Consider the following 26,110-nt stretch of genomic DNA (forward strand, 5'->3'; position numbering starts at 1 on the left):
TATACATCACCATTTTTAGCCTTAATCTTTGGCTTACCTCTTTTGAACTTAGCTGCAGACCTGAATGTCACATTTATGATTAAGCCAGTCCTTTATCTGGCTGAATATTTGCTCTCCCAATTCTTTCTTTTACCATTTTTCATTGTCTACATCCAGCACCACAGACTACAAGAGACAATACACTGCTTAATTTTTTGCTTTACTTATTGAGATAAGTAATAATGGTCTTATTTTGTGTCCCAAGAAGCCTCTTTAGGTTTTACTTAGTAAAATAAAAAAGATTTACCAGTGATGCCCTTGCCACAGACTTGTCCTAGTTCTACATAATGGACACTGCTCCACTTTGAAATTTTTTTTTCTTTTCTTCAACTTCTTTTTAATCTATTGTTTGGTGGGTTTTTAAAATTATTTTTTCTTCTGCATAAAGTGAAAAAACTCCATGCTCTACTTCTAAATTATAATTGAAACCTCAAGAGTGAGGCTTGGCCTCTGTCACAACACTCTGCCAATTAGTCTGTATTGTCTGTGGTGGAGGAAAGCTAGCTAAGGGGGGGTGCCCATTAGCAGGCTCAGAAAGAATGTGGTAGGATCCCCCTGTAAATCAGAAGACCAGTGGACAATGAATAATTCATGATCCTCAAGAAGCCTCACTGTGACTGTCTAATAATTCCAGTAAGCTTTGTGTCACGTTTGCTTCCACAAGGAAAAAAGGAGCAAAACTGATTAAGAGTATTTTTCCTTATTTTAAAAACAGAACAAGAAAATACGTATTCTCCTACCACATTATTAACACTTTGTGATACTTCCTGTCCTCTTTTGAGCAACCTCTTCAAACTTGCCCACTCTGTGATATGTGCTATGGTGTACTCTCTGTGGCAATGTCTTACCCAGACTAATTCGTAATGACTTGGAATGAATTCGTAATTATTCCTGGTAAATACTTCCAGAGGAGAAGCATACATTTAGTAAGAAGTTGTGTTGTCAAAAGAATGATAAACCTTTCTCCAGGTACCCATTTTCTATTCTAGATGAAGGCAGTAGCAAATACAAGAACTAGGGATGCTGGAAAGTTATGTCCAGTGCCTCGTTTTGAATAGCAAGGAAAATGCTACAGAATATTAATTTTCAGTAATATCTAAATGACAACTACTTAGATACTACTTAGTAACAACCACTACTTTTGTAAGGACTACTACATTAATTTATATGAACTGCCTGGTATGGAAAGGAAAACTAAGCAAACTTTACCAAAGAGAAGATTGAAATATATTTAAAGGAAAGAGGAAATTGAATGGACGGGTATGATCCAGTTCAGGAAAGAAAACAAGAACAGAACCGAATGGAAACAAATTCAGAGAAGGAGCTTATTCTATTGGAGGGGAAGAATGGTAATTATGAACAAATAACTGGTAACAGGTGATTAAAGAATTTTGACATTTTGAAAGAAGGTATTAGTGTAGCAAAGATGCATGTTACCTCCATCTTGACTTCTTCCTTCAACCTGAAAAAGCTTGTTCCAGATAGAAATCTTGTGACTGAACTGCACACTGCTGGTGAAATAGGAGGAAAAGAGTGTATTTGTTTAATTGCTAACTTTTTCCTGAACTTTACTCCTGAAACATTTTCATCCAAATGAAATATAAACTACATCTTCTTTTTAAAAACGGAATTTCCTTTTTGCAAATTGTAGGTATCCAGTACTTTAGAAATTCAAGTCAATAATATAATTAAATAAAGATTAATGTAACACGTATTAGGTATATCTGTGTAGTTGCAAGCAGTTGTTACAGAAGACTAAATGAAATTTTTGGGAGATAAGCTGTAAACTGATACAAAATTGCTAATAACTATTTTTTCTTTCTAGGAAAAAGTAAGAAAAAGGACAAATGTAGAAACTCTCAGTTGTATCCCCTAACTGAGAATCAGTTTTGCCCGTGTGACAAGTACAGTGCTCAGCCTGTGGGAAACTGGTCAGACTGTATTTTACCAGAGGGTAAGATGGAATTATTGCTGGGAATGAAGGTACAAGGAGACGTCAAGGAATGTGGACAAGGCTATCGCTACCAGGCCATGGCATGCTATGACCAAAACAATCGACTTGTGGAGACATCACGATGCAACAGCCATGGTATTTACAAACCTATTTCCTTTCATCTGTTTACTTATGTGCTTTATTTAAATTTAATGTAATACATGTACATTAGCAGTAGAATTAGCAGATTAATACTGATTGGTTGGGCTGCTTGTCCCAAGATACCTTCAAACACAGCATGTTTTTTCTGACTTTTAAAATAGCAAAATTAAGTAGAATCATGGTAAACTCCTAACTAGGTATTTCAGTTTAAAAAATTAAAATCTTCCTTTTAACCGTGCCTAGAAATTTGAGAATAAAGCCACTTAGAACAGGCAATTTCACAAAAAATAAACAAGCACAGGACTACTTTGGAAAGGCTGAAATGAATTCTACAGGTTCTTTAGATAGCTTTGAAGTCCTTAAATAGCCTTGTCTCTACCATTTGCTCTTCAGCACCTTAACTAACAGGCATGCACTGACCTGAGTTCAACAGCACACAGCACTTCTTCTCTGTGTAAATCTGTCATGTGTAAAACCATCTAGGATGATTAAAGACTTAATATTCTTTGTATTTGGATTGCTCCAAGAAGGAACAGTATTCCTTGCTAAAGGGGATGCATCTGTAGCATTAGGATCAAAATTGGCAATTTCTGGTTTTCAGTGAGCCAGAAATGTGCTAATTGCCATCAGTGGAGTTTTTGTGTTCCTTTTTTTCCTGCTTGCTGTGCAAACTTGTATCTGAGCAATTGGTATGAAGAACTGGATGTTAGTGCCATTAAAAGGTCAATCTAAGTTTAATTCACATATCTGTTCTACTCTCTTATGTTAAATTAAGATTTTAAAAAAATTATTTATTTATTTATTTGGATATATTTAAAATAACTAATCAAAGAAATTGAATTAATAAGGCAATTTTAATTTGCACTACTAATTCTAGTTTAGAGATATGCTGAACTAGAAATACAATGTATCGATTCAAGGCATTAGCATACACTATGTTAGAAATTCATGATTCTTCAACATTAAGTTCAGAGTGACCTTTGAAAAGTGGGAAATTGTAGAAACACTTCAGTATGTAGGAAACTAAGGGAAGTGATGGCCCACTGCCAATCAGTTTTTAATGACTTGAAGAATGGACACTGCCAGCTTTTGTGTCAAAAAAAAGGAAAGAAACTGTTTGTCAAAGAGCATGTTGTTGGTGTTGTGGTAGGTAACATGCTGCTGCTAAGAACAGCTTCTTGTGTAGAACAAATATAGATGTAGCTGCTTTCAAGCCCTAGTGGTGCATTTTGAGGTGCAATTCCATTGCAAGAATCAAAGAAATAGAAGAGGAATAAAAAAGTATTTAAAAAGTATATTCCAAATCATTATTGGTTACCCTGAGGTAATTCTCTCTTCATGATGGTAATTTCTGATCCAATAGATTTTGTCAGTGAATCTGGCCTAAATTCACAGGGACCACAATGAATAATAATACAGTAGAAAAGCTGCTTACAATGTATTACTGTTTTTCCTGCTATAGCTAGGGCTACTGTTTACATGCTATAAGCACTCACTGGCATCATTTCAAAAACACTATATAGCATTGCTTTGTTTTGCTCTTTCTTTCTCAAGTTTCATCTCTTTTTTCTCATGGGAGACTTGAAGACTCTTTTAAATTTGTAAAATGGAAGTGTTTTCTTGTCATTACTGTATTTATTGTAGGTTGGGAAGCCTGAACCCTTTGCTTTGAAGTGTTGTTTTCTTTGAATTCTTTCTTTCTAGAACTAGATCAGTTCACTAAGGTGTTTGATTCCTTGGTATTCTGCTACACCACCCCTACCTCACACCCCTCCTCTGTTTTCTCATCAGTTCCATCTGGGAGGGAGAATACACCTTAACTTGGTCCATGGTGTAATGTGTGAGCAGATGAAGCTTGGAATTCATATTGAACTAATCATATATTCCTTCTACTTTCCTAAAATTATTTGACAGGAATTTAATGTATACAGGGAATGAAGCATCTAACATGATTTTGATGATAAAGGTTTAAACTGATGCTAATGAATGTCACTAAATTTGTGGTTTACTTTCTAGTAGATCCTCTGTTATTGATAGGTATTGTACATACACATAGTGTAGGCCTCCATAAAACTTACCTAATTTATTGTCTGCCTTCGGCATTTTTCCAGGTTTAGCATACTTTTGCGAATAAAAGGGAGCTAGAGCAAATTATATAGATTTTTCAGTTTTATTTCAGTATATGTTTACTGCCTTTTCTGAATAACTACTTTTTATTCATGGATTACTTTCTGATGATTTGTTTTCTTTTTCTCAACGTGTACAAACTCCTGCTTTGCCAGTTCAATCTTATTTTATATCTTTCCAGTATTGATTTATGATGCTTTTCTTATTCTTATGCCCTTGTTGTGTGACAGTTCTTCAGTTTGGCATCTTCTCTAGATTTCAGTTTTGGGTTTTATATTTGTTTGGGGGACTTTTAGAGTTTTGTTTTTGTTTTTTTGTTGTTGTGTTTTGTTTTGTTTTCTTTAAGAACAAACATAAAAGCTGTATTATGCCAAATTAACAAGGGATTTCTGTAGTATCACAACAGTACTCCACCTGCTAGAAAATAAAAGTGTCTTGTAAGTTCTCATCAGTCTGCATTTGGCTTTTCAAGCAGAATTTGACAGGACATATAATTCAAGCCTGCTTGAGTTATTTTTTAAAATTTTAACAGAAGTGTTTATTTCTCTACAGCAATGATTTTTCACTGGATTTTTTGCCAGTTTTGTAACTGACTCAAAGTGTCATCAGGTTTTTCTGCTATGTTATCTGTTTTAGTCTTAGTTCCTGTGGGTCTCTTATTTCTTTTCCAAGTAATATATTATGTAACTGCAGCTTTTATATGATATGGTTTGATGAATTAGCTTGCACTAGGAAAGAAAACAAGACCAACATTTAAGAAAAGATATTTCCTGTCTGGTATCCAACTTGAACTTTTGTTGTCTTCTGACACTGTGAAATCCTGAAATGGGAAATGGAGATAATTGAACTTCTTTAGCTGTGACAACCACCTCTAAATCTGACAAGAGGGACAAACTGCGCCCACGCTGATGTTATTAATACGCATGAAATATGTTTTGTGATAATATTCAAATGACACAAAAAACTCAAATTGTGAGACTTCCAAAAGTTTTATGTAAATATTGCCATGTAAATTTACAAGGCCACGAACAGGTCAGTGTTGCAAGTCGTGCTGCTTTGAGTGGAAGGAATCAGAAGACAGACCTGCTCTGCTGTGCCAAAAAATTAATAAGCTGTTTGTTTTGCAAAATGTTGCTTGCTTATCATCACAATTCAGTTGATTTATTCAGAAAATAAAACATAAACAGAAGCAGAAGAATAAATACTTTAGGGTCTTTTTCCTGCCTTTCACATCTCATGTTCAACAGATTTAAGAGTTGACTGCTTCACAGATAGCAAAGAGCTAAAGGACAGATGTGACACAAGAACCACCCTAAATTTGCATACCTATCTGAGGATTCTTGGGATGATTTTTGAACTTTTGGCTGCAGTTATAAAGTCCCAAGTGCAAACAAGTTTCTCAAAAAGACAGGAGTGACTGTAAAAGAAAATGAAAGACAAAATATAGTTAAATAACTCAACTGTTATTGCTAGGTTAGAACTCTGGGAAGAGGAAGGCAGAAATCCTTCTGCAGAGGGTCTTTAGCTTTCTGTAGCTTAAGAGGTGCTTCAAAACTAATCCCAAACAAACAGTTGAAAGTAGACCTAAGTTTCAGCTGCAGAAAGACAAAGCTGTTTGGTTTTTTCTTACTTTCTTCTTTATGAAGAATGTTACATATGCCAAATATTTTGACTTTCATTTTCAAAATATTTTTTTTCTAGTTAAATTTATTGGTAAGAAACTTTTCATTATTCAGTGGCCATTTGACATATTCTGCCTCTGGTATTTTTCATCCATTCCAGCTCTGCAGAGTGTGGGCAGGAGCTAATAGCTTACAGGTGTCAGCAGATGTGGCAGCATCAGCTAAAAATGGTAACTGAGCTGTTGTTTACCTTTTTCCCTTAGTGGAAGACACATAAATTGCCCTTTCTCTGCTTCCTGCTTTTCAATACTACAGAGATAAATTTATTGGAGAAATATAATAAATAGAATATTTATTGGAGAAATATATTAAATAAGAAATATAATTAAAATATATACTATTGTTAGTCAAGTGTGAGAGGGTTTTTTTCCATTAGAAAATCTGTAGTTGTTTTTCATACCTTTATCCCTGCCATGAGTAGTATACTAGAGCTCTGTGGATAATGACATGTGTCTGCCAACAATCTGTTTCTGTGTATTTGTGAAAAAATTGGGAGAGATTCTCTTCTTTGTTCCTTTAAATTGTATGTTGGAATGACAAAAACTCAAAAGCAAGCCACTTCCATGCTTATGACCTGGACTATTTGCTCTTCAGTATTTAGCTTTTCTCCATCATGTATCAAACATGACTCCTGACCCACATAAGCTGAGCAGTGGCTGTGTTTGTGTGTGAAGGCAAACAGAGCAGCATGGCAGACAGATGCAGCATTTTTATATAGGTCGTGTTACTCCTCTTAATTCATGTCCGTTTACTGTTAAGACCTTAGGCACAGTCAAGCAGTCAGGATAGTTTGTCTGCTGCCTTATTAGTGTGAGATTATTTCCCCCTTCAGCATTAATTAAATGAGATGCATTGATTTGTGCTGACTCTACAAAGCCCTCTGTGGCTACAAGGCTTATGTGGAGGATTAGAGAGGAATATCTGTGTATCAGTGAATACTTTTGCAACAGCTGCTAGGAGTATCACTGTGAATGGAGGAATTTTGTATTTAATTACTTATATGTGCAATAAAATAAAATCTTGTATGATATAACAGAGTCTACATAGACCAAGATGTCTATCACAGCTTGCTTTATCCACTTTTATTAGGACTTTTAAATGTGTTTTTTTCACTCTCAGTACTCTAACCTGAAGCAATGCAAATTTATCCAGGAAAAAGAAAATCAGTGTTAAAACTGAACTGAGACTTTCTGTTGGATGTTTATTCAAAAGTAAATATATTTCTCATAGGAAATTCTAATCCAGTATGGTAGTAAACCTAGATTCTCCAATTTTGATTAAGACACTTTACTCTTTCATAACGTATAGATTTTCTCATATTTGTAAAAATCTTTGTAAAAAAAATATTTATGCCATGTGTTCTCTAGCAATATGTTACCTCTTGCCCTGCACCAGAAGTCCTACCTCAGGCCTCTGAACTCTGGTGCCTCCACATCTGCTTGTCAACAGTACATCAGTCTTAAAGCAGTCATCCATCAATCCAAAGAGCTGTAGTTAGTTCACCAGAGGAAGAGTTACTGATGCAGGAGATAGTTAAGCATAAACAATTGCTATCAGATTTTGAGGCTTTGAAGGGTAATCCTGAAAAAAATCTCATGGTGTTCAATCTATCTTTCCATAGCTCGACAAAAGTATGAATATCACTAGAAATACACATCTTCTGATACAAATGGAATGCAAATACTTGTGTATTTCTTTATCCTGGAAGATGAAATCCATAAACTTTATATTTTCTGGGGAAAAAAAATCTATGAGAACAACATACACTATTTTGACATTGCAGGTTTTTTTTCTTTGAAACACAGCATGACATTTAGTCATGAAAGTAGGAGCATAATTCTGTCAGTCCTAGGGACAAAAGAGTTCATGTAAACATTTTGTGAGATGTTTATGTTTGCACCCTTCAACTGGAGTAGTCAGTCCTTTCCTACACAGTGCACATGCAGTTTGTGGGGAAAAGTCGTATATCCACCTACTTATCCTGCTTTGTCATTAGAGAAAGCATGAAGTCCATTAAAGTCCTCCCTTATAAATTATCCATCACATCTGTTAATGACTTTGCTCTAGGAGTCTAGATTTTATAGCCAATTAGCAATGGGATAGTAAACTTTTCCCTTTTACTAATGAGTTCAGTTCATACTCCTAGTGGTTCCAAGCCATTTGTTAAATTGTGGTTCAGTAATCTTTAATGATAGAATAGCCATGTTCTCACTCATAACAGACAACTGCCCGTTTCACAGCCTTACAGGAGCTGAAATAATTTAGAAACTACTGCCCTGGGAACAGACACAGGCTCTTACACAGAGGCAGCTTATTCCTGGCCAATGCAGGGCTTTACCCTGTACCACAGCACACCACGGTCTCGTCTCTCCAACATCCCTTGGATGTTGTAAGGAGAAGGAAGCAATGCAGGAAGCATGCAGTGAAACGCTTCAGTCAGGATGAGAAACAGCAGGCAAAAAGTGAGCTGCTGATGTCCAGAGCCCTTAAAGTGTTGGTTTTCTATTTCACTGTCCCTTCCTCACCTTCTCAGCTCTTCTTCATAGACATTTCACTGCTCCTGTTCTTTCCTTCTCTCTGCATCTAATGTATTTTACCTTGGTGATTTCCTGCTTGTTCTTTGAACCTCAAAGCTCTGGTATGACTTTTGGTGCAATTACATTAACCAACCAGTCTGTGTGATATAACTTGGTGATATTCCACTATAGAGACTCTTACCACACACTAGAGGCTTGTTTCTGTAATAAGGTTTTATATTAACACACACTCAGTTTGTCTAATGCAAGCTGTGCCTTTTCAAGGTTGATTTGATCAAACTGAAAACAATACTGAAAATTTCAAAATGGCTCCTTCACATCCCTTTCATACATACTATGTATCTGTATCACCAGTCTCATTTGCATGTAGTACTTCTGGTTTCTGCATTTCCATAGTTTTTTATATAGCATTCTGTCTTCTCACTCTTCTCATTTGCTAAAATTTTTATAGTCTGAACAAAGTTTACAAGCACAAACATCTGAAATTTAATAACAACAACAACAACAACAACCAAGTGTAAACTTTTCAAAGTTCCCGAACGTCTGCTTTCTTGGATTTGATGGAGGATTGCTATGAACTTATGGAGATCATCCTTAATCACCCTTAAAGATATGCTGACTTCATATACAAAGAAAGGTATCTGAGGTGATGACAAGTCCAGAGAAGCTTCTCCTGAAAATTACCATTTGATAGGTAGTAAGTGGAGTGGAATGAGCAATTTGCAACAAGTTGGGTTTTTTTAATTCACTCTTCTTTCTTGGCTAAAGTGCTGTCTGTAAGCAATTTGAAGTGTGCTTCTGCCTCAGTTCTAAGGGAGTCCAGTAGCACAGCTAAATGTTAAATAGTCTGTTGAGCAAAATACTGAGGCCCCTGAGAGGAAATATATGCCAAGGGATGAGTATGCCAAAAACTTTTTGATGTCAGATATAACAAGATCATTTTCATTCTGCATACTAATTACATATGGAATGCAAATCAGAGAGCACAGTGTTTGTGTTTCTTCCTTTTGTTCTCTATTTTGATTTGTGAGAACATTCTTCGTTTCACTCTCTGGCCAGAGGATACCAGCGTAAGCTCTTGAGAGCATTTTGTTCTGTTTGTGCTTCACCACGATACCACTTTTGGCAGGATGTTTATTTCTTTTCTCCTCTTTCTTTGTTTTCTATCCCCATGCAGTGCTTCCTTACAATTCTCTTGACTTTATTTTCTGAGCCATTTATTTCCTCTTCTCTCTCACTGTCTTTTCTTACCCCTTCCTCTATTCCTCCTTAGTCCCTCTTTTGTTTTGCATTTCCTCTGTTGTTTTGAATTCTGACTCTTTGCCATGAAAAGTAACATCATAGAAGTATAACATATCCTGAGTTGGAAGGGACTCACAAGAATCATGGAGTCCAACTCCTGGCCCTGCACAGGACACCCCAAGAGTCACACCATGAGCCTGAGAGCATTGTACAAACACCTCTTCAACTCTGTCAGGCTTTGTGCTGTGACACTTCTCTGGGGAGCTTGTTCCAATGCCCAACCACTCTCTGGGTGAAGAACATTTTTCTAATCTATCTGATCTTTGTGTTCTTCACTTATTTTCTTTTTCTTCTCTTTGGAGAAGCTGTGAAATTCCTTTCTGGACCCTTAACAGTGTTCTTAGTATACCAGTGGTTAGGAGATTTTAATGCTTTTCTTGCATCTTACAAAAGAATACGTGTTTTTCTCTGCTCTCCAAAAATGCTCCGCACTTTCAGAATCTCTAAGCCATCCTACCTGGTTAGAGCTCCTTTTTGGTGCTTTCATTGATTGACTCCATTCTTGTTCTCTTCTTAACACGTTTTGTCATTTCTTGTTGAAAGTTAAAGCAATATTTCAGAATTACAAGAAATTTCATAGAGCAAGGAAATCTTCACTTAGTTCTATCAGACAGTAAATATCATTAAACAATTATTGTTTGGAGATAATTGTTTCTTTTAATTTGTTTTGGGTTTTTTCCATTTTAATTCAGTAGCTTCCTGACTGTGTGAGTTCATGGTTTTGTGTAACACTTGTTGAAAGCTCATTTCTGCTGAAGGTACAGACTTTGGTATTTATGAAATCAAACTTCAGTGTAGGATGGAGCTCTGAGATAGGGTGCACCAGATTTCTAGAACTCAGAGATGTCAGGTAAGGTGAAATGCATCTACTACTGCAGGGCAATCTATGTCAGCACCTCAGATGTGCAGAGATGTGATCCTCAAAAATGTATTCTGTCTAACACAGTGTCCCTTTCCTATATTTTCACTGAACTGGTCACTCAAATAGCAACAGCTATTCAATAAATACACTTGTAATTCAAGGTAATAATATTCTAGTCATTTTAAGGAAGATACATTTGGTCAGCAGTAGTTTCACAGTGCTCAAATCCAGGATGTGCTCTGTATATTTATTTAAATATTTAACACTTCTAAACAAAATAAAACCATACAGAATAAAACCATCACCTGGATTTCACCATAAAATACTCTAAATGTCACTGTATTTTTTTTAAAAAATCTTCTTTTCTTCATATCTAAAACACATTAACTATATCTAAACAACAAATTAACTAGAAATAGGTATATAGAATTTAAATCTAGTATTTTGATTCTTTACAGACCATGAGATTGGTTGTTATTGGTTGGTTTTAGAAGAGACAGAACAACTTTATTTAGAAACATAGGTTAAAAACAATTTAGATCTGATAAAAAGCCTGATCCCTTTTGAATTTAAAAAATTGTGTATATCTGACAAACAATTGAAACATTTGAAGCCTAGCAAACCATGACAATCTTTTGAGGATGATCTTAGTCAAGTATGTGCCAATTTTGCAACTTTTCATTAGATATTTTAACGAAATATTTTAATACAATTTTAAATTTGACAAGGTTTTTCATCTGTAAAGTGGTCATTTATGGTAAATGATGGTTTATGGTAAATGCTTTGCAGATCTGACACAGGAAAGGGGAGAAGAGAGTTCAGGGTATAGTTGTAGTAAACATGCAGTAAAGGCCAGCTTTTTATTTGATGTATTATAGCTTCTCCCTTAAATATTGGAATAAATTACCCAGGTTGTAGAGCTATGGCATATGTTGCTATTGAAAGAAAGACATTTTCACTTATTCACTGAATTGAGGCCTCATGTTACTCCCTGCAGACCATGTCATACCCCCTTCCAACCTCTCTGGACCAATGACTTATCCAAAACAAACATCTGCTTTTCCATTCAGTGCAATTATTCAGTGTGCTGCTGGGGGCAGATGGTTGTTAATAGGCAGATCATTAATGTGGCAGGCCACTCTCTCTTTCTAGCCTCAGAAAGGTCACAAGGTGTTAAGTTCCCTTGCTCCAGGCTGGCAAGATGCATTTCTTCTCAGCTGGATTTTTGATGTATAACTGCAATTGAATTACTTGATACAGTTGTGGAGTATCCTTTAATTAAACCTTTTTTCCTTAAAAAAATTATGTATCTTTTATACAGAATAAAAACAATGCCTCCAAGAGATGGTTAGTGTCAATTACACTGTAGCTGTCAGAAAGTTTGAATGCTGAAATCTGGAAAGTGTGAATCCTAATCAGATGGGATGATGAGCAGTGAGGATGCTCAGCTGCTACTCTAACACAGTCTCCAGCTATATGTGTCAATTTTCTGCAGAATTTAATTTATCCCTAATGATGAAGAGATCTCTCTATTCACACAGTCCTGTCAAGTCAAACTTTGGAGAATCTAAATGAAGCAGACGAGAGCTTCAGGGAGAAGTCTCAAACTGACATGCTGAAGAGATTTCACTTTCTTTTCCATTCATACAGGGTATATTGAAGAAGCCTGCATTATTCCATGTCCCTCAGACTGCAAGCTCAGTGAGTGGTCCAACTGGTCTCGCTGCAGTAAATCCTGTGGCAGTGGGGTAAAGGTTCGGTCTAAATGGCTCCGTGAAAAACCCTACAATGGTGGAAGACCCTGCCCAAAGCTAGATCATGTCAATCAGGTAATTTCATTTATATTTACATTATTGATACAGCTTTTTCCATACCTCAGATGTATTTTATCTGTATTTTTGTTGTAGAAAAATGGTGTAATGTAAGGAGCAGGTAGAGGTAGAAGGAGTATGTGTTGGTTTAGAGTTCCTCAGGCAGTAAAGGATCTTAGTTACTTCCTCATATGCAAGAGTTTTGCATATTTTGTGAACTGAAGAATAGAGACAATAAAACATGCTTACATGCAGATTTTGAAGACTGTGTTTGCAGAGAACTCTTACCTGAAGGGGTTCTCCAGGAAAGATGGAGAGAAACTTCATACAGAGCCTGTAGACAGGACAAGGGGGAATGGCTTCAAGCTGAGAGCAGAATTTTTGGAAATTCTTCACTCAGAGGGTGGTGAGGCACTGGAATGGGTTATGCAAAGTTGTGAATGCCTCATGCCTGGAAACGTTCAAGGCCTGGTTGGAAGGAGCTCTGTGCAAACTGATCCAGTGGAAAGTCTCTGCTCATGGTAGGGGGCTTGGAAATAGATGATCTTTAATGTCCCTTCTAATCTTCTGTTTTGTGACAGGGAGTAAAATGTCTCATTGCAGTTGCTCAAACTGGCAAGATTTTTAGTGTCGCTCCCTGATCAGCTTAGATTAGAAAACAAAACTCTCAAATAGTCACACAGGATCATCCCAGTGACCCTTAGAGCATTCTCCTCAGGATCATCCCAGTGACCCTTAGAGCATTCCCCTCAAGCTGGAGATTGCCCTTCTTAGGTACCCTTGCCCTGACAGTGCAGTCCCAGTCACAAATGCACTTCTGAAGTCAGTCTCCCAGTTTTCCCACAAACTGCACTTGATATTGCAGTATGGAGCAGTCTGGCCATACAGTCTGGATCCTCTTCAAGTGAAACTCAACCATAAAATGTGATCCAAGAGCACACTGGGAGTGCTGGAATGCTTGGACCACTAATAAGCACTTAGTCTTTGGGACCAAGTTTAGCACTAGCCCAAATTAAACCCCTGAAGTTTCTTTCCTTGGAGGGTTTTAGAAAGGAAAAACATTCCTTGTCAATTAACTTATGCTCTTCAAAGTTGATTTATATTCATATTACTGTTGAATTTAATTTAGTCTGCAGAGGCATATTAACCACATGGTCTCTTCTGTAAATATTCAAAGATTTTTAAAAAATGTGCTCTCAATTTACATTTGAATGAAAATACATGTACTTAATATTATCCTATTGACATTTGGTAGAACAAAATGAAATGGCTTGTTGATCTAATTTTCTACTTTACGGGATGTAATTAGTTCTAATTTAGAAAATCATAAGTGTTAAACCACAGCTAATAAACTAAGTTTGTGATCTACTTTAACAAAACACGAACTAGAATGAGGTTTGCTGGATTTGGGTCAGTATGTAAATATGCTTTAAATTAGGAGGAACGTGTTTCAGTAGGAGCAAATTATAGTCTGTACAAAAGTATTTTTCCTTCTTTAATATTCATGTAATACATAATAGGCTTGTATTTTTCTTCATGAAAGGTGGTTTTGCTGGAGGTCTGTTAGCCACTTTTATGCAACACTATTGCCCTCTGCCGGTCCTTTGACTCATTTGATCAGTGGTTACTTGGTATTTGACAAATAATAGTTGATTCAAAGTATAATTATTGTAAAAATAAAATTGAAATATAGTACTTTAATGAGATGGACGTTCCACAGATAATATAAGGATGTTGAAGAATATAAAGGCTATATTTTTTCATTTTTAAATACATTCCCTTTCAATTCAGAAACATGCAAAGAAATACACAGCTATTCCAATTCTGAATTAGTTATTTAAACTAAATATTATCTACCAACCAACTGGAAAAGAACTGACTTTTCAGATTCATCATTCAATAATAATTCAATATAATGCTTTGTAGTTACATATTTATTACTTATGTATGTGACAAGCTTATTTGCATACATATGGCCCATAATGGTGAGATTGGATCTTTGGTGCCCACAAGTATGTGCAATATGATTTACATAAGAACTATGCTGTAAGATGCCATCAAGGAATTATGAACTGGGGAAAGATTACAATGTGTTGTCTAGCCCAGGGAACAGGAGATGGGAGGGAGAATGTTGGCAGTCTGCTAGCACATAAAGGGCTGTTGCAAAGAAGGAGGAAATAATCCATTTTCCATGGCCATCATGGAGAGGGTAAAAAGCAGTGGGCTTACCCTGCTGCAAGCAGATTTGGGTTAAACCTTGAGAAAACTTTCTAATAGTAAGGCTAGGGAAACACTGGAATAAAATGCCTGAGACCTTGTTGTCATTCAATGTCTCTCAGGGCTGATATGTGTGCCTGTGATTTGAGGAAGGACTGAATACAGTGAAGGTTGGATGTGCCACTCAGTGTCTTTCCTTCTGGGCTGTGCATGCCAGGGTGGCTCCCAAACCACACTCCAACTGAATTAATCTTGCTCAGTGCTCACTTCAGTGGGCTAAAAGCATCATAAATACAGTAATAATAGAGTCAGGTTTGATATAAAATCATGTCAATGGCCATCAGATGATTTCAAACGAAGGGACTAACCTGACATTGTTAGAGAAATTAAGGACATCCATCTTTTCATTGATTATAAGCATTATTTTCCCCCTTATCAGGAGCAAAATGGGTATGCAGTTCTTATACCCCCCATCTGCTGTGGCCTGCAGTCATAGCTACAAAAATGCCAGTAAGGTCAGGAGAGTACCACTCATATGTGCAATGCAATATAAAGTCCTCCTCTGGCTTTCTGTCAAGATATCCAAATTTTATGTTACTGCAAAAGCTGTTGAGTGTGTGGGGTTTATATATTCTTTGTTTGCTAACCGGGGTCAGACATACAGACATTTCCCTGAATTAAGGCTTTCCTATTCTTATTTTGGAAATTATGGAGAAGAATTCTAAAGAACAATTTTTCAAGGTCCAGTACCTTCCTTAACATGCATTTCCAACACACAATGCTTTTTATTGTTCATGTAGTTCAGAGAAGGCCCAAGTATTCTGACTGTGCTGGTGGTCTTGTGCATGGTCTGATCAGCTGCATAGTGATATGATATCAGACTCTACAGATTTAGTGTTCAAGACATTCTATTTTCTGTGGTATTTTCTTGCAGGTTAACTATCAAACCATCAGCCTTCTTTTTCTGTGGAGGAAGGGCTGCTGAAAAGAAATCAAGAACTTGTTTAAGACAAGTCTTAGATTGTCCAGCAGTTTTAGTTGTGCTGACTTGATACCTAGAATACATCAAATTAGCTGGTAGAATTTCAAGGCAATGGGCTTTAAATAATCTATGCATAATTAAGCTATTCCATGAAGGACTTGGGAACTTTGGAAGGATGAGAATTGACAGTTCCACTTATTTCTTTGAATCTATTGCACTTAATACTGTCAGAAGGATTTCAATTGATAGAAAAGTCCAGTGTCCTCCAAAAACACTGAGGATTTTCTTTTATCTGAGAGAGACTGGATTCCCTACTGTGTAAATGTTTGATGCTCATTATAAGCAAAAAGGGAAAACAGTTCAACTATCTAACCAAGAAAGAGACCAGGTAATATACAGTTTCTTCCCACTAGTTATGATTTATAAAATGTATTTTCTTTCAAGGGCAAACTTTTTGCAAATTACCTTATGACAGCAAAGGAGATCTGAGAGAAAAAATTAATTCTTTTTGCTTTGCAGAAGTAACAGAATATTGTCTATAATAAAAGCTAAATTGATGCCATTTAAATACCTATGCTTCACTCTAATAATTCTAACTTTTTCTCTTTGCTTTTTTTTTCCTTTTGGGGTTCATGAAAATACTTTCTTCAGGCACAGGTAAGTGTTTGTAAAGTAGACATTTAAGCTCAACATGTTCTTCTTGCTCAATATGTGCTGTGTGTCCCTTTTTTGTAAAGTATGTTTGAGTCAGTATATGGAACATTGTAGAAATTGCTGTATGAGATGCCATTTAAAAATTGGTATTCAAATCTAAACATAATACTAGTGCTGGTACACAAATATATTACAGTGATTTTAAGCATATACACTGAATAAATAAAGTGAATCAGCATATATTGGTATAATTTCTCTTGAGGTCCCTTATCCTTAGAAATACAAAAACTCCACAACTAACATCTGGGATAATAATATAATAATAGTGGGATAATAGTGGGATGGAATCCTGGAGAAGAAATGTGAAGGATAGAGCTAAAGTGCTAGTAGAGTTTAAAAGCATTTTTAAAAAAGTTGTACTCATGAGCTAGCCTAGTTACAGACTTTATGTTAGTTGTGTTGATGTTTTTGCTGGAAATGGCACAGCATGGGCTTAGTGTCAGAGAAAAACAGAATCCATCATTCAATAGTTTCTATCCTTTTGTCATTTCAGTAGCTTTCTAGCAAGTATTTAATCTGTATTATTAATATCGTGTCTAAACCATCAAGTTCATATTTTTTATTCTTCCCAAAAAGAGCATTAATGCTTTTTTGTATGTTCACTTTTGCATGTTTATTTTACTTGTGTGCACCAAAACTGACACTGCATGTGGATTCCAGGTGTATGAGGTAGTCCCCTGCCACAGTGACTGCAGCCAGTACATATGGGTTACTGAGCCCTGGAGTGTCTGCAAGGTGACCAACGTGGACTTAAAAGAGAATTGTGGAGAAGGTGTTCAAACAAGGAAAGTCAGGTAAAACAATATTGCACCTTCTTCATTCTAAAGAACCTTCACTTTCAGTTTTATCTGTATTTAATTTGATATAATTCTCTGTAATAACTAGTGTTGAGTCCAGACCTGGACCCTGGCTGATATAAATCAGAATAGATTCAGACAGTGCATTATGACTCTGTCTACTTGTTATGGATATAGAACTTGATTCCTAAAGGCATCTGTATAAATTAAGGATTAATATTAAGAACATAAATTTTTTAAAGTTTTATTAGTTCCGGATTTCAGGTTAACAGCTGAAATACACACAAAATATGTCTAAAACATAGATGATTTGTGTTATTCTGGTTTAGAGGTAAGCTAATGTCAAGCAAATCACCTGCCCAGGGGCTCTCAGAAAATCACTGATAGGGACGGTCTAAATTATTTGCATGCTTTTACGTTGCTGTCATCTGTGAAAACAAGGATTTTTTTTTTGCTCTTCAGCTTTTCTTGGATATTCACAGATCAATACTTATTTCATTTATGTGCTGACAGAAAAAAATGCCTCAGAATACTGTAGAACAAATACCTTATGAAATCCATGGCAAATGAAGTTCATGTGCATATCTGTTTTCCAGGTGCATGCTAAACACTGTGGATGGTCCTTCTGACACAGTAGAAGACTATCTGTGTGATCCTGAAGAGATGCCACTTGGTGCTAGAAAATGCACATTGCCATGTCCTGAGGACTGTGTTATGTCTGAGTGGGGATCGTGGTCTCAGTGTTCTTTGGTAAGAAGGATAATGAGGTGTCACATTTATAGTTTTGGGAGGATACTTTAAAATTGTATGCATGATGTGTTTTTCAAAGATACTGAACTGATTACACCTGTAAGTATCTATATATAGTGTCATCTTTAGGGTTGTTTTTTGTTGCCTGCAAATAAAGTGTGACAGTTTTTTCAATTAAGCTAAATTCCTTCAGAACACAGACTGAAATGTGCCCAGTGGTCACTCTTCCAGGGTGGGGTTCCTTCTGTGTGGTGGAATAGCTTTGGCAGTGGCTTGTGAGCCTAGCTGTGAGCCCCTGCATAGCAGCACAGTCACTGAACTAAAAATGTCACTGTCCTGGTATGAGTGACAAAGTCTGCAGATCAAGACTGAGCAGAGCAAAGCAATTTTAGGTCTCCTCTCCCCTTCCTTCCTGACAGCAATTTCAAAAAGAAATGTCAAAAAACCCCAAAACAAAAACAAAAAGTGTTTCAGGACCTCTGAGAGGCTTTGGTGCAGTACATTATAACATTTGGAAAGTGAGCATCCCAATATCTTGTTTATTAGTAGAATAGTTCCAAAGTACTAATACTGAAATATGCACTAGCTAGGAAAATAGTCATCTTACCAGATTAAAGGAAAAAGAAAAGGGTTTCTCTTGTACAGTAGCATGAACCTGTAATTTTACACTTGTGTTTTGTGAAGGAATTATTTAAGAGGTTGTTGTAATGCTGCATAAAGAGATATCAGAGTGCCAAAATATTTAAGCTGTTTCCAATCTTACTTTCAAGCCATGCAATGGAAGTAGTGTCCGTGAAAGGTCAGCTGAATGCCTAAGACAACCAGATGATGGAAAGCCTTGTCCTGCTGCCACCGAGGCAGAAGCCTGCACTTTGAACAAGAACTGCTACCACTATGATTACAATGTGACAGGTATTTGTGTTATTGTGCTCTAGTGACAGCCTGGGACCACATCTTACAGCTCATTTCTATTCACCGTACAGGATTTTGCTGCTTTCTGTTCTTACCCAGAGGCAGCTGTGGAACTTGTACTGAAAACTGATCCAGGCTGTTTGATTCAGACAAAATATTAAATTGAGAATTTGCCTGTGAAATGTGCATGCTGTAACTCCAGGGAAAGTATTTCTCATATAATTTTGTGATTTACTCAAAATCCATACAGACAAAACCAAACCTGAACTTTTCAGGAAGGTACCATGACATTGGCTATTTGCAGCAAAGGTCGCTGTTTCCAAAAACATGTAGCAGCCGGGCTCCGTGGGCCTTTGAGTGTGTAAAAATTGTTTATGAGGGTTATATTAGGCCATCAGAATTAGGTGGGAGACTGGTTCATTATGAATTCTATCTGAAAGTCTGCAACGCTAATGAATTCCTCCTTTGCAGACTGGAGCACATGCCAGCTCAGCGAGAAGGCTGTCTGTGGCAGCGGTATCAAAACGAGGATGCTCGACTGCGTTCGCAGTGATGGCAAATCAGTCGACCTGAAATACTGTGAAGAGGTGAGTGGGTACCTGTGAGAAAGCTCCCTTCTAATGGTGCTAATTAATACTGAGTCAACTGAGCTGTATGGCATCTTCACCAGATGTTTTGCAACACTGTTCATGGATTGTTAAGTACCTCTGAAATGAACCGAGCCATCAACTGATTTTTATACTATTTCCGTTGGTTACTTTTAAGTGCCTCTGTGAACATATGCTAATTATTATGTCCTGAAGGAAATGACTTAGAAACAATAATTAATAAAGTAGAATAAAGGTAATAAATCTCAATCAGAATGCTAATCATAATTCTAATTTGATACAACTTCTGCATGGAGTCTTGGACACCTGCCAGTATCAATCATGTACTCAATGTGTTGGAAAATATTTCTCACATGTCATTCTGCAGCTGGGCTGAATGCTAACTTCTTGTATCCAGCTGCGTGATGCAAAAACTGCCCAAGCTAGTGCGAAAAAATGTGCAGCATTAATAATTAAGTAGGAGTATATATGGAGAACTAGCTAGCAGACAAGAGCCCTTAAGTTTTGACAAAGCCATTTTGCAAATGTTAAAACTAACCTCCAGTCTGGTTCCCTGACATTTTGGGTGTCGGTTCTAATACTTTCAATTGCATGGAGACTGTAATATGAAAAAAACCCGTGAAGACAACACCAGTACTACTACCAATCCTACATGCATTTCTGATGGAAAGTAACTTGACTTGCTTCAGCTGCCATTCCCCCACCACCATGACATCAGAAATAAAATGACTGGCAATGGGGGACAAAGAAGGAAAGGCCTTCACAGCAGGTTTGGCACCAGCAGCCCTCTGGCTACTAGCTGTTCTCAGGATGTGCCTTTAGAAAAGAGTCTCATCAGAAGTGGAGGGCGTCAGGAAACTCGTAACTTACTTCAGACTATAATTTTGTAATGTTGTATCTGACCTACTTAAACTTCTCCAATCTTCTCCAACATCCTGGATTCCTGAATCAATAAGTTCTTATCAAAGGCAGCTGAGACTTACTTGTGTCCCATGTTCCTCCTTCCCTTGTAGTTCTTGGGTTTCTAATCAAATCTAATAATTTCACAGAATCATAAAATGGATTGGGTTGGAAGGGTTCTTAAAGATCATCACCTTAAAGATCAAAGCCCCTTCTGTGGGCAGGGTCACCTTTCACTACAGCAGGTTGCTGAAAGCCCCCTCCAACCTGGACTTGTGAACACTTCCAGGAATGGGACAGCCACAAAAATTATATCTCAAGAAAAAACTCAGGATATGACTACCTACCAGCAAGTTGCTGTGAAGTTAATAAGGCAACGTAGTAATGCTTTTTATAATGTTTTATTGTGTTAAAAAAGAGAAAAAAATGTTGGTCATTTCTATCATTTCTAAGAGATTGCAATATTGATTAATTAATACCAAGACATGGTATAAAATAGCCATCCAAATTAAAATTTCAACAGAAACAAATGTTATTTATTTGATTTGATGGGAAAATATATTTCTTCTACTATAAAACCAAGAAATTATTCCTGTTAAGCAAAGATTTAAAACAACATTTACAACTGATTACGTTTTACACTGAAATCGCAATTCAGAAAATCTCTGGAGTTTTCCTGCATTTAATAAATGAAATTTATTATTCAGAGAAATAATGAGGGCAGGAATAGAATATCTCAAGAGCTACTTGCTGTAAATGATTGGCCAACAGACATCACTGCAGTGGTGTCCTGGTTTTATCAACAGCCACTGTGCTGCATTCTTATTCACCCTTTTGATTTGCTAGATCATACGGAGATACATCTTCGTGTAGAAAGCTCTGATCCACTCCCTAGTCACACAGTTAAGACTATTTGTTGAATTATGGATGTGTAAGCAGTGGTCCAACAAGGTCAAAGGCTGATCCAATAACTGAGTAAAACCTGTTAACCTGATTAACAGGAAAGCCAAGCTGTTCAGATCTTAGCAGACCCTTCACTTGCAGGTCATGAGAGGAGAGTATTCAAGAAATTATCAAAATGTGAATACATACTATACACTTCTTGCTAGTTATCCTTCACGGTGGGGGTTTCTGCTGTGTTTTTGCATTATAAGGGCAGTGCAGAAATATTGAGTGAAGTTAGAAATAAGGTGCATGTGATTGGAAAATTTAATGAATAGGAGAAATATGAAGCAATTTTGTAATGACCTAGCTAATGAATTTTCTCTGGGCTATCATAAAACTTTGTACTAGATGTATGAAGAAAGATTTGCTTAATTTATGTGTAGGTACATTTACTGAATTATGTTTATTCTTATTATATGCAAAGGAGAGAGCTCATAACAGATAAACCTACACTGATCCCTAAGAAATGAAGACACATTATTGCTATGAGTTTCTATATAAAAATGGTTCAAGAAAGTAATAAAGCCATATATAAAAAAACCTTTCATGCTGAATTTTATCTATGACCATCTCCAGGTATGACCATCAGCAGAGTTGAGTACTAACATTCCATCTGAGCCTGTTCTGGTTTCCTTATGTGCCCATATGATCTTGTGTTCATTTGAGTTGATCAGCTAAAGGAGGTAACCAGTCATCCTGATTACTGCCAAGATAAATCAATTTCTAGAGCTTATTTCCAAGGCCTGGTTAATGTAGTTCTCTTCGAACTCTCAAAGCATAGTAACACTGGATTCCTTGGTTTCTACTTATCACAAGAACTTGACTTCTCTTTCTTTAAATATTTGAAAATCAAATCACCTAAAGCAAGCTGATTGTGTTCATAATATTTTTATAGACTTATTTTCATTCATTTGCCATTAATTAAAGATGAGAAAAGCCTAGAAACCAGCAGTTGTGTCTGCATTTAAAAGCAGACTTTGCTGGTTTATTGGTGAATAGGCTGCTTGTCAGATTACATGATTAACCTCCAGCAGCAAGGTTCAATCTTTGGTGCCAAACATTCCTATAAACAAATACAGATACTTCTTGTGGATGACAGGAGTTACAGAGCATGCTGGTGTGGCAGCCTGCTGCCCCAGGCATGTATGACCAGCAGCACAGAGCTCACAGGGGTAGCTTTCAGTACTTGCAGTTGTTGAATCAGAAACCACAACTCATCCAGAACAAAGGCTTTAAGGTAGGGGAGGTACCGAACATGTTTTCAAATATTTTCTAAGCTCTTCAAGTTGAATTGTGGTTCAGCAGTTCAAGGAAGGAGAGGGATGAGAAAGGGATATGTGAATACTATTGAATTGCAAACTGCCAGTTGTTCCCCAGATCTATTTAAGCAGCACTTCAGTATCTAAGACATGCAAATAGGAAGTCACTGTGGGTAATCTGGCCTTCAGCTTTCTCCTCTTTGCTGTTAATATCTTTCTTGGACTTTTCCCTCTTGAGCTGCTGAAGTCCAGCTGAGAAGACCAGTCTTGAAAGAGAGCAGTCATGTTTCTATAATTGGCAGGAATCAGTTCAGCAGGCTTTAAAGTCTTTGCTCAGAAGGTTTGACCCGAATATGGGACTTCAAAGAGGGTTCTCTAGCTTCCTAATCATCCAAATTCCAGATTATCCAAAGGTTTCAGGTGTTGTCTGTGTATGATAGCTGTATAATCAAGGCTACACCACCAAGAAAAGCCAAGAACTCATTATTTGATGTATAAAAGCAGAGGTCTAAACCCTCATTTGTCTCAATAAATGGTACTGCAAATAGCAAATTTAAACTTGATGAGTCTGTCAGGAGGAGATATTTTCAGTAGTTGTGGTAGTTTATTTATGGAGGACATCTTAATGTTGTACCTAATTATTGCTCTATGCCTGTGCTTAGTAAGAAACAGTGGGTTTATCTCCTTTTTAAGGTCTTAAATGCTGGTTTTATATCATTAACTTTTCCAGTCATTAAAATCAAAAGTTTTTTTAATGTCTAGTTTGCTGCCTTTTTTTTTAACTAGGTGGGGATTTTTTCTAGTTAAAGATATTCATAGCTGCCTAGGATTCTGAAAGGCCTCCTTGATGAAACAGGTCTGCTGGTGAGGTCCAATGAAGAGGACAGTCCTTTGTGCTGGAAAGCTGTAGATCTCTTCATACTGGCAGGACTGATTTTCGTTCACACTTTAGATTATACACCCTATAAGTGACCTACCCTTATAACTCAGCTATGCAGGATGCAGGCATTATTATGCTAATATTTTTGCCATCAGTCATGTTTCATCTTGCAACATATATTCTCATGTGATAGTGAGAATATCTCTTTCCTTCCATGGATGGCAAAAATCTGGAGTGTGTGAGTTTATAAGAAAGTAGAAATGGCTGTCCAGGATCAGACCAAAGGACCATGTAGTGCCACAAGCATGATTATAAAACTCTTCCTTCCCTGGGGTGGGACGTTAGGATGAATCATACCCAGGGAAAATCTGGGAACAGAATATATATTTGGGAAAACTTGAGTCTTGAAAGTAATTTCTCTTTCCCCTTCTCCCAGCCTCCTCCAGCAACTGGAGCTTTTCCTTTATGGATGTTAAAAAGCACAGACATACAAGAGTTTCTCTCTACATCTTTCACAGCCTCTACTTGTTTTCAGCTCTTGAACCGCATTTGCCGGATGGAGTTTCTGTGTGTTTAAACTTTCAGATTTCTCTTCCATTAACTTGTTCAGTCCCTCTTGAACTCCTGTAAACTTTTAGCATCTTCAACATCTTCTGAATATCCAATATATGTTCATCTCCCTCTTTTAGCTAGTTTTGAACTTGGCTTCTAGTATCACTTCAATTCACTTATTAATAACTGTTGAGTACTTTTGCATTCCTCTTTCAAAATACTTCATAAATTATTTTGGCCTCCACCTATTGTAAAAAGCAATCCCGTAGAGATGAAGCTCTCCATTTATAGGTTCTATATGTTTGGAAACTATTTATAGACTGTATATTCTATATATAAACTATATACTTGTAGTTTAGAAAAATATTGATGAAAATGGGATTTATGCATTTGTATAAAGATCAGTATATACATTAGGAGTGTCTTAAAGTGAGAATTTTAAATGTCCTAATTACTTGACTTTTTACTTTGCACTGATGATACAGGTCTGGAGTTTTGTGCTGACCATTAAACATTTTCTTTCAGCTTGGTTTGGAAAAGACGTGGCAAATGAATATGTCCTGTGTGGTGGAATGTCCTGTCAACTGTCAGCTCTCTGACTGGTCCTCTTGGTCTGAGTGCTCTCAAACATGTGGCCTTACAGGTCAGTACATACCTTTGGCATATTTTAAAGATAGAGTTCTTTTATTTTTTCTTTAATAAAAGTAATAGTACCTCTCTTTGCACAACTGAAAAATGTAGCTAGATAGGGAGAGTTACAAGGATGTAAATCAGCCTTATTAATGGAAATAATATACTTGAGTGAGACTGTGTTCACTGAAAATAATGGGATTTTGGTCCAAATATTTTCTGTTTCTGGGAAATAGACTGGGATATAAGAATTATATATTGAGTCAAAAGTAAATGTTGATTTGAATATTTATTTTTCAGCTGGTGGGGAGAGGAAGAGGAGGGAGGGATTTTCTCTTAAGTTTCATTATTAGTGATGAGATTGGGCAATTAAAATTGTTTCAAAAACAAATTGATCTTTTCAGTAAGTTCTAGGCATATAATAAGTCCAGTGTCCACAAATCTTAACTACTTTTGTGCACCCACACAAATATCCATCTAGCTGACGAAGAATTTTGTGTGTAAGAAGCCTGCTCTTTGCTGGTTTTGACTTTTTTCTCCAATACTTTTCAATAAAGTCTTTTCTTCTCCTGTAACATCTCAGTTGGAGCAGCTGTGAATTCAAGAATGATGAGGCTCCATTTGGCAAACATCTTTCTAGCTGTCTGCAGTGAGCACAGCTGTCTGGGAGATTGATATTGCTCTTCTTATGCATGGTGGCTTGTGTAGCTTGCTCTGAGAACAAGATTCATGTCATTATCATTAGAGTACTCAATTGCAAATGCATGAGATTGAAATGTGGAATTAAAGATTAGTTCTTTTAGCTGGCTAACATCAGGTGTTATATAAGTAAATCTGTGTAATGCCCTTAGTTTAATATAAGCCTCACTATACAAATTTAAATAAATAAATATTTTTTCAGACTTGGTTCTTATATTTATCTATAAATATATTAAAATACCACAGCTGTGTTGATTTTGTGGAAACCTTTGTGAGGTGACAACTCTAGACCAGCTATTCAACCATTCCTTCTGACACAGAATGAAATATTCAGTTGTATCACAGGAACTCTCTGTAATGAAACATAATGGTCTAGTGTCCACAGCAAGATAAAAGGAGAAAGAATTGCTAAAAGGATAAGAATGTCTTCCTCTTTCAGTTTATATAAGTATTTGAAATAGAACCTGTATCTCAATTAAGCTGGGTAGCATATCACTCATGATTGAACAGGAGATAATTGTTGGATAAGCCAATTAAATTTTAATTTTCATTGGGCCTGAGTGAAGAATCCTCCATCCTCTGCAAAATCTGCATGTAATATTTTCCACACAGACAGTGACAGAAAGTTGCAAGTTCTTGTTTGCTGGAATCACACAATTATGGGACATATTGTGTTTCTGTGTTAATTTAGGGAACAACACAATATGCTGGCCTCTTCTAGCAGCAAGCTCCAGATGAGGAGCAGGAGTCACCCCTGAAATGGACAAATATATTGTCACATTCATAAAGAATATTTTTCTTCAGGCTTCT

The 26,110-nt window shown here is 36.6% G+C and overlaps 1 protein-coding gene across 1 annotated transcript in view; it reads left to right on the forward strand.

The window, feature by feature from the left end:
* The window catches only part of THSD7A (thrombospondin type 1 domain containing 7A), a 270,216-nt gene that overhangs the window by 226,929 nt on the left and 17,177 nt on the right, over positions 1–26,110 (forward strand). The window contains exons 16-23 of the mRNA XM_063411466.1: positions 1,865–2,128; positions 12,295–12,473; positions 15,483–15,488; positions 17,029–17,162; positions 17,762–17,915; positions 18,686–18,827; positions 19,299–19,414; positions 24,497–24,614. Coding sequence (XP_063267536.1) covers positions 1,865–2,128; positions 12,295–12,473; positions 15,483–15,488; positions 17,029–17,162; positions 17,762–17,915; positions 18,686–18,827; positions 19,299–19,414; positions 24,497–24,614 — 1,113 coding nt within the window. The remainder of the gene's footprint in view (positions 1–1,864; positions 2,129–12,294; positions 12,474–15,482; positions 15,489–17,028; positions 17,163–17,761; positions 17,916–18,685; positions 18,828–19,298; positions 19,415–24,496; positions 24,615–26,110) is intronic.

This window comes from Prinia subflava, chromosome 1 (genome assembly GCF_021018805.1).
Source record: "Prinia subflava isolate CZ2003 ecotype Zambia chromosome 1, Cam_Psub_1.2, whole genome shotgun sequence".
Taxonomy (NCBI): Eukaryota; Metazoa; Chordata; class Aves; order Passeriformes; family Cisticolidae; genus Prinia; species Prinia subflava.